This window comes from Pectinophora gossypiella, chromosome Z, assembly GCF_024362695.1.
Source record: "Pectinophora gossypiella chromosome Z, ilPecGoss1.1, whole genome shotgun sequence".
Taxonomy (NCBI): domain Eukaryota; kingdom Metazoa; phylum Arthropoda; class Insecta; order Lepidoptera; family Gelechiidae; genus Pectinophora; species Pectinophora gossypiella.
The window spans coordinates 1,464,525-1,474,453 of NC_065433.1; the positions used below are offsets into that span (position 1 = coordinate 1,464,525).

The window sequence follows — 9,929 nt, forward strand, 5'->3', positions numbered from 1 at the left end:
AAGCCAGCAAATGGGCCGAAATTAACTGCAGACCATCGAAGAGCGCGCCTTAACTTTGCACGTGAGCACCTAAATTGGTCATACCTACAGAACCGCCACCATAGCTGACCTTTTCTTCAATGCAGCATTGTGCATAGCGTTCTCCGTCTCTTCTGTAGACCTTGTTCCTTCCGTCGTTACCATACAGCATAATTTTACACTCATCAGAAAAGAGAACTTTGCTCCACTGTAGGTATGACCAATTTAGGTGCTCACGTGCAAAGTTAAGGCGCGCTCTTCGATGGTCTGCAGTTAATTTCGGCCCATTTGCTGGCTTATGCGGTACCAGTCTACGATCCTTCAACCTTCTTCTAATTGTAGAGTCACTTACAGCCACCCTTCGTACAACACGAAGCCGCTGCTGCAGTTGAAAAGCGTTAAGGCGTCGATTTCTTAAAGAAGTTGTTACAATAAATCGATCATCTCGCTCAGAAGTGACCCGATTCCTGCCAGATCCTGAACGGCGCGTGAACAAACCAGTCTTCCGATAACGTTTATAGACTCTATGAACAGATGACAGGCTTAGATGCAGTCTTGCAGCCACAACACGCTGACTAAGGCCAGAATCCAGCAATGCCACAACTTGGGCGGCTTCTGTGGGCGAAGTATCCATACGTTTTAGAAAAAAAAACCTTTTTCAGACGTCCCAAAGTCACAGTATTGAAATAAAAAACAAAAAGTTTAAGGATAGGCGCCAATTTTTAGTTTTTAAACGCTAAATGTACTCCAACCCTAAACACACATTTGTCTCAAAACAGTGATTCATTTCGTTTATAAGATAAACAAATGAAATTCTAATTTTGAATTTAGAATTTTCGCTTATTACTGTAATGGCCAAACTGCCAGCTATACATTTATGTATTTTTTTTCATCGTATGAATTCTTTTTTGTGTTAAATTCGGACAGAAACAATGAAAACGGAAGTGTTTCGATTTTTTTGATGAGAAGTGTATTTACCGATGATAAGTTATTCCAGTTAACTTTTTGCTGCGCTTGTTTCGTTTCCTACACCAACTAACTACACATGACGACATTTTACATAATATTTCATAGTATTTCCATAGAAATATTGCATAAATCGAGCAATGACATACGTCAGTGATGGCGCAAGGCAGATTGAAGTAGGTGCGAGTAGTCTTTTTAAGCCCCGCCCACTCAGTGTACATTTTAGTGGCGTCAAATTGTGAGCGTTGTTACTCTTCCTGACTTATTATTTATTCGTTATACAAAGATACAAAGAAGATGGTGAAAATTTTAGTTTTTGAAACTAACAATTAAGTTTATACCTGCCAGAGTCGGTACCAATGCAGACAAGTTCAAACCTAAAAATATGTATATTTTTTTTAATTTCATGCTTGGCGTTGACGGGATCGTAGCTAGAGATGAGCCAATTTTTTACCGGGTAAAAACCTGGTGTTCAATCACTATGATAATGCTGCATGTCGCGGTGTATAGTAGGCACTGATGACTTGCGTCTCTTCGCTGGCACCACGCCCGCCCTCGGTTTGTGCTTCTGTTGATAGTACAATGCAACTAACAACACTGTCACACTCAGCAATGTTGATATGGTGAAATTCGCCATGAGTGTTATGTCACCGGAGTCCATGTATACTGTGAACAGGCGAGCTGAAAAAAGAGAACATTGGTGTCACCCTCAGAGGAATACTAAATAAATAAATAAAATATCAAATAGCCTAATACACAGGGAGCTAAAAATAAATTTTACAATTTGTGGCTGTTTATCGCGCTGAATTCCCAAACTAGAGTGAATCTGTATTATTGGAGTCAGTGTTCTTCCGTGCAGCTATAACAATATACAACCATTCACAAGGACAATTATTATTTTAGTTAGGTATTATTGATTGTTAATTATGTGGATTTTTTATTGGTTACTTTTATTTATAAATTGAAATTAATGATTGATATATTATTTTGCATGACATTTAGGAATTATTATTATTGAGTTAAAATTTTAATTATGTTATTGAATTATTTAAGTTTGAGTTTATTTAAGTTCATACTATTATGTTGATTTCTCAAGTTCAGTTTGTTCTATGAATGACAATTTTAAATTTGTATGACAATTCTTGGCTAAATGTTCTGAGACAGATGACAACACTGTAATATCTTGTAACACACAACATTCACAAATAAATATTTTTGTATTTGTATAAGGTCGTAAGGCCCAAATGCCTTTTAAAATCCAAATCCCATTGTTTAACTATTGTGTCTGGAAATCCGGGCCTTACGAGGATATGGACTCTGTTGTAGCTGAGAGTAATTGGCTACAAGATCAGCAATTTGAATAAACGAAAGAAAAAAATATCAAAAAGAGTTTATGCCTGAGTGAGATACTAGACAGGAATTGCCTTCGGGCTGGCTCTTCAATACATTTTTATTCTGTCACTTTTAAGGGGAAGTGACTAATACACAGACATTACACATCTACTCAATGCCACACACACATAAGAAATGTCATCATCTCCCTAGCATTATCATTATTATGGTGGGAGATAGGCACCATAAGGTTCACCATAAGCACCATAAAGTTCACCATAAGCACCATAAGGTTCACCATAAGCACCAAAAGGTTCACCATAAGCACCATAAGGTTCATTATATCCATCCTAAAACTTATATCAAGAGTGACCGCAAGTTGCCCTTGATTACTTGTGGCTCTGACCACCGCTAATGGGATTACGGGCGTGAGTTTATCTATGATGCAAATAACTTACAAGAGTTGGTGAAGACCGAGATCATCCATGTAATCAAAGAGACTGCGTCCGCGTTGTCAGCCGAATATATGCCGTAAATGTAGGTTATCTTGGCCATTCCACTGATAGGTGTGCAGCATGGCTGAAATAGATAAAAAAAAATACATAAAGCAACTATTAACAAGTTAAGATATGCATAAAATGCGTTATATCTGTTATCCATGAAATGACGGCCTCCGTTATCCAGTGGTTGAGCGTTGTGCTCACGATCCGCAGGTCCCGGGTTCGAATCCCGGTGGGGACTAATCACAAAAATCAGTTTGGTAAGGACATTACAGATTGATCACCAGATTGTCCAAAAAGTAGCTCCGTGCTTCGGAAAGCACGTTAAGCCGTTGGTCCCTGTTACTACTTACTGATATAAGTAGTCGTTACATGAGCCATGTCAGGGGCCTTTGGCGGCTCAATAACAACCCTGACATTAGCGTTGATGAGGTTGGTAATCCACCTCACAACCCACACGATAGAAGAATTCCTTTTCCGGGTTAAGCAAATGACGAATATAACTTAAAATAAAATTAGATGGTGTCTACAGGAATTAGCACGATTTTCATTTAATTTCTCAGTTTGGCTCGACCATTATGGTTGGCAATACGGCTCACCACATATTGTAACGTTGCTCTAACATAAAGCTCGGTGAGGTATGGATACTTAGTTCATTCTGCGATAGAAGAAGATCCATGAAATTAAAAGGTTGAACGAAGGCAACGCTGTACAGCGCCATCTACAATTATATTGGGGAAGATAGCCTGGAAAGTTCCTCATTTGACTTACCACCATGTAGGTAAGCCAGTCCTTCGGTAGCATGCCAGACGCAAAACCGATCACCAGAGCAACGTACGTCATCGCAGAGATTGGTACCACCTTATACCGCATCAATCGTTTGTACATAATTGTGTAGTATAACATCACGTAGATCTGAACTAGTATGATCGGGTACTCCATGTAAGTCATTATGCTGTAACTGTTCTTGTAGTTGTACAGCGTCACGATCGTGAAGCTGAAAAAGAAAGGAGATCAAATTAGCTTTATTAAACCAACAGACATTCAATCGTATTTGCATACTACAATGGTGTACAAGTTTGTAAGTTACATATGAGTTTCACATCAGAGACCCTTACGGGCACAACAAAATAGAAGTTTAAAAGAGAGATGGAACCTTTTCAAATAGTAACATCAGTATCATTAAGGTATTCACTAGTGCTGTAGTTTTTTTTTTTTATTAAAGATTTTGTCACTTTTTTCTTCTTTTAATATGTTAGGCAATTTTGATGGACATCACATATGGGCTAGTCTAGAGATATACCTAAGTAAATTTAATATTTTTCCATGACGCAATGTGTATTTAAATAAATATAGTATATATAATATATAGTATAAAAAATCTTGGTATTTAAGAACAAATTTACAAATTTCTAAAATATTTAGAGCAGGAAGCGTAAATACACTTCTCATCAAAAAAATCGAAACACCTTGCAAGTTTACGTTTTGTCAGGATTATCAGAAAAATGTGTACATTTAGGAATAAATGTTAAATGTCGTTTAATAGTGAGTAATATGAGCTTATCAAATCTTAATGTTAATGTTCTTAATTTAAATGAATTTTTCATAGGTTTCGTATTTTGTTAAATGAGTCATTTTTATTCCGTATGGAGTATAAAGGAAATGGATAAAACAACACACGTAAATGAAAAAAAAAGCTAAAAAACGTTTATTTAATAACTTGTATTCCCTCCCCGAGCTCTAATTACTGCTTCCATACGGTTCTTCATCGATCGGATGAGAGTCACGATCACATGCTGTGGTATATTGTCCCATTCCTCTTGGATTGCATCTTGCAGCTGGCTAAGTGTTTCTGGGGCAGGATCTCTTGCTCGAATTCGTCTCTTTAATTCATCCCACAGATGTTCAATGGGATTCATGTCCGGGCTTCTTGCTGGCCATTCCATAATAGAGATATCGACTTCGTTAAGATAATCTCGTACGACGCCCGCGGTGTGAGCCCTAGCATTGTCGTGCATGAATATGAAGCCGTTGCCAATAAAATGTGCATAGGGCATCACATGAGGCTCGAGACACTCTTCGACGTACCGATGACAGTTTAGTGCAGGCAGACGTGGCCCAGACACGAAAGCAAGCTCTGTCTTACCGTCGGCGCTGATTCCTCCCCAAACCGTCCACGAACCGCCACCATAGCTGACCTTTTCTTCAATGCAGCATTGTGCATAGCGTTCTCCGTCTCTTCTGGAGACCTTGTTCCTTCCGTCGTTACCATACAGCATAATTTTACACTCATCAGAAAAGAGAACTTTGCTCCACTGTAGGTATGACCAATTTAGGTGCTCACGTGCAAAGTTAAGGCGCGCTCTTCGATGGTCTGCAGTTAATTTCGGCCCATTTGCTGGCTTATGCGGTACCAGTCCACGATCCTTCAACCTTCTTCTAATTGTAGAGTCACTTACAGCCACCCTTCGTACAACACGAAGCCGCTGCTGCAGTTGAAAAGCGTTAAGGCGTCGATTTCTTAAAGAAGTTGTTACAATAAATCGATCATCTCGCTCAGAAGTGACCCGATTCCTGCCAGATCCTGAACGGCGCGTGAACAAACCAGTCTCCCGATAACGTTTATAGACTCTATGAACAGATGACAGGCTTAGATGCAGTCTTGCAGCCACAACACGCTGACTAAGGCCAGAATCCAGCAATGCCACAACTTGGGCGGCTTCTGTGGGCGAAGTATCCATACGTTTTAGAAAAAAAACCTTTTTTCAGACGTCCCAAAGTCACAGTATTGAAATAAAAAACAAAAAGTTTAAGGATAGGCGCCAATTTTTAGTTTTTAAACGCTAAATGTACTCCAACCCTAAACACACATTTGTCTCAAAACAGTGATTCATTTCGTTTATAAGATAAACAAATGAAATTCTAATTTTGAATTTTGAATTTTCGCCAAACTGCCAGCTATACATTTATGTATTTTTTTTCATCGTATGAATTCTTTTTTGTGTTAAATTCGGGCAGAAACAATGAAAACGGAAGTGTTTCGATTTTTTTGATGAGAAGTGTATTTTATGATTTCGGAAATGTGGTTGACAGCTATCTGTTTGTTTTAGGTTATTTAAGATTCTGATTATTATTTTCTATAATCAGAAGAAGACATAGGCCTCATAAGTCTGCACTTCTTTTCATGGCTGTGCAAGCCAATTTTGGATACCATAGGAGATAAAAGCGACATACAGAGACAGGGTCGAACATCACTAAAACCAACTTGCCCAAGTCTTAAGAGAGCCACTACCAAAAGACGTCTGAAGAGACTCTACACTTGAGATAACTTGTAACAGTCTACAATAATCTACATACAGGGATCCCAACAATAGGCGGGCATTCCATGACTGCTTAGCAGTTGGAGTGAAAAAAAAATGCTACATGATGAAGAACAAAAATATATGTTTAAAACCAAAACCTAAACTACGGAAAAATCGCGCTCTAAAAATCATGAATAAAGTAAATAATTCTCTGAAATTCTTCCAAATGTGAGTGATGTTTAGGAGAAAGCAGACATACATACACACTTACATATAGCCCTACTGTCTCACATACATATAATAAGTCCTACATATAATAAGTGCGACATTTTATCACGTTTTTCTACGACGTCACAGTGTACTTTTTCATACAAGTTCGATAATAATTTCATGTTTTGACGTTTAGTAAAAAGTAACTGATTTGACTTGTTGGAAACTAGCGTACTGTTACGAAACATTGCTTTGTTTACATTAAGCATCCAATTATTGTGTTGTATCAGCCATTTTGACCCTTTTCTGTTACCAAGACTATTTGTACAGAACACAGGCCTGTAGGTACGCACGGCAACCGCGTCGAGCGCGGCGCGATTTATATCGAAGCTCAGTTTGACGTCCATCTACATAGATAGCATTCGTATCGTTTATTGGTCGAAGCGCTCGATATAATTCGCGCCGCGCCGCGTGGTCATCATGCTGACCCGGCAGACATGAAGACTTTGATGAGAGTGGAAGAAGCAAAAGTGTGGGTCAGAGTAGTAAGCGGAGTTCCATGGTCTCTGCCTACCCGAACGGTAAATAGGCGTGATCTTATTTATTTACACAACAGGACAGACAAAAGGAACTTGCAAACTTATCTGTACAAAGAGATTTGTTCTGGCTGACCTACATGACAAGAGAGATATAATGTATAATATTTTATAGATAGACTTTATTTATACTCATATATACACATCATACAAATCCTTTTGACTTTGTCTCAGCTGATTGTATTATGGTTGAACACAACCACAAATCTTTTATTTTTATGATTTACATAAACTCACCCTGGTGAAAACATATAAATATATTTAAGATTTTTAAATATGGAAACACTTTATGATTATGATCGTTCGTTCGGAGTTTCCACTCTTGCTTCTCTCAATACAACACAAGAACTATGCCTTGCTGTTTTAATTTGTAAATAAAATTCTACCACCCCGACTCCCAAGGATTTCTTCACACCCCTATTTACCGCTAGGGTAAGCAGACACTATGGAATTCCATTTGCTTCGATCCTGACACACTTCTCTTGCTTCCTCCACATTCATCAATTATTTCATACATGCACGCCGGTTCAGAACCTTTTCTAAGGACATTTTAATGTAAATTTTAATAAATTACTTTAAAAAGTACTTACCCGGTGATTTCCATCAACATGGCTTGTAAGTATATGCCTTCTGCCGATCTCTTTTGCCTGATGTGTTGTATTTGAGGCACCTTTAGAAAAAGGCAGGAAACAATAGTGACGAAGCTCAAGATGTTTGCAAGAACTTCCCATGGTGAGGCGCCCATCTTGAGGAAATCAGTGGAGAACTGGAAAACAATGTAAAATTAATATGATTATTTATCTCAGAATGGATAGTAGTGGGTGTACAGTACACCCACTACTCGCCAGCCACATTTAAGTCTCATGTAATAGAGGCTTGATTGATACTATGTGTGATATAAAACAGCATATTATAGAATTTATGGCATCAACATATATGTGTGAGTGGGAGATATAAAAGAGAATAGAAAATATTACACATGGCAGATTATTTTACAGCACAGCAGTATAAAATCATGATGATATAAATTCGCTCGCTTTAATTAACATAAATTATATCGCTTTTCAAAAAAATGACTTTCACAGCAGAAATGATGATGATGAAGTATCAACACTGTAATTAGTCTAAACCGTACCTGTAAAGTAAATGCTGGTTACAAAGAATTTTAAACACTAGTTACTTAACAGAATTGAAACATAAAACACTTCAAAAACACTAGCGCTTAAAAAACACCGTATGACCTAGCCAATTGACCGGTTACTAAAGCTAATGAAATATTGCTGAAATCAAATATATACGGGCAGGGGTCTGCTGTTCAATCAATCAATTGTCTCGCCACTTAGCTTGATTTATCACAAGGCCAGCGTAATGTCACAGAAAACATTACTTACCCAAAAATTTTCAACGAGATTTTTTTTCAGCATTTTCTATCAAGTAGTGGTAACTGGTTAATGGATAAATTTTACAACTGCTGCACGGATTAGTCGGGACATTGTATTGTATCTCTCCTAGTAATGCATGAAGGGAGATGGAATATTGTATCGGCTCAGAATTTTGAATATTATTAGACTACTTTTTCGCCATTTTTCATATGACAGACGGTCATGTCATGTCATGACTGACAGAAAACGAACGGCGGAGCGGCTATATGCTATAATTGCTATATGCAAGTGTTGCCAGGTTGACGCCAATTATTACTTATTTTAATCGTATTATAAAGTGTTCAATTCACGATCCTGTTTTTTTTTCCATTCCAGAGTTACAGAGGTGTTGAGCTTAGCATTGACTTAGCACAATGTCGTCGAAAGTTGATGACCTTGAGGTACCTGGTAAAAAATAAGTAATGAAAAATAGTTAAAATCACTGCAAGACTGCAACAAGTATTACATGGTGCCAAGTATAGGAATAAAACGTGCCAGTTGCAGTGTTGTCGTGACAAAAGAATAGTTTTATACATTTCCACTAGATGTCGATAGGAGTCCGATTTTAATCAAACTAAGGGAAAAAGTTAATACTAGAACAACGCGGCGCAAATAACAAATCTCCACTTACCTTTGTCCATGAAAAATTTTTGCACCAATGATACATTTCTTTCCACTGGAAACAAAAAAATAAACATTTAATATCTAAACATTGAAACAATATAATATGGCGCACCTATATCAGGTCAGACCTACGGGTCTATTGGGGTAGGCAGAGGTATTTTCGGAGAATATCGAAATAGGGACCTATTTAAGAATAAAATCAGATATTACGGAGGTAGGTACTACGTACGTAAATAATAATACCTATCTCGATTTAATTATTAAAACATAAAACGCGTCCAGTTGTTGATTTTTCCGGACGTGTGGTAAAAACCGACTGAAGGATTGTGTCCTTTATTTTCTTATGTAAGTAAATATTACAGATGTGCCGAATAGTGAAATAACTGTAGAACGAATGAATATTATTCGGTCAAATTATTACTGAACCGAATATTCCTCCCAACTTAATATGTAAAAGGTTTAGGTGAAATTATAACATAACATACATAAATTAATAGCTTATATACGTCCCACTGCTGGGCACAGGCCTCCCCTCAATCAACCGGAGGGGGTATGGAGCAAACTCCACCACGCTGCTCCAATGCGGGTTGGTGGAGGTGTTTTTACGGCTAGTAGCCGGGACCAACAGCTTAGCGTGCCCTCCGAAGCACGGAATCATCTTACTTTTTCGGACGATCAGGTGATTCAAGCCTGAAAAGTCCTTACCAAACAAAGGACAGTCCCACAAAGTGATTTCGACAATGTCCCCATCGGGAATCGAACCCGGACCTCCAGATCGTGAGCCTAACGCTCTAACCACTAGACCACGGAGGCTGTTAAAAAATTATAAAATTATACAATGATATTATAAAATTATAATAAATAGTCACTGTGGCCCTGTGGTCAACCGGCTTTCTTTTCAATCGGAGAGCACCGGTTCAAACCCCGCTGGTAGACTTGCGCCATTTTAAGTATGCTCGC

General features: G+C 38.1%; 1 protein-coding gene across 1 annotated transcript; it reads right to left on the bottom strand.

Moving 5' to 3' along the window:
- Positions 1-1,260: 1,260 nt before the first annotated feature.
- On the bottom strand, positions 1,261-8,560 carry LOC126380151 (solute carrier family 66 member 3). Its single transcript, XM_050029411.1, has 5 exons — positions 8,316-8,560; positions 7,515-7,690; positions 3,588-3,813; positions 2,775-2,895; positions 1,261-1,665 (listed from the first exon to the last, which is right to left on the bottom strand). The coding sequence occupies exons 1-5, from the start codon at positions 8,346-8,348 to the stop codon at positions 1,457-1,459; spliced, it is 765 nt and encodes a 254-aa protein (XP_049885368.1). The 5' UTR covers positions 8,349-8,560; the 3' UTR covers positions 1,261-1,456.
- Between the last annotated feature and the right edge of the window lie 1,369 nt (positions 8,561-9,929).

Bases quoted from the DNA above. Each gene is read 5' to 3' on its own strand.
- LOC126380151 (XM_050029411.1), bottom strand. From the start codon at position 8,348: ATGCTGAAAAAAAATCTCGTTGAAAATTTTTGG. The intron at 3,814-7,514 runs GTAAGTACTTTT...TTTCTTTTTCAG, and splicing joins ATGTTGATGGAAATCACCGG to CTTCACGATCGTGACGCTGT. The intron at 1,666-2,774 runs GTAAGTTATTTG...CTCTTTTTTCAG, and splicing joins CTCGGTCTTCACCAACTCTT to CTCGCCTGTTCACAGTATAC.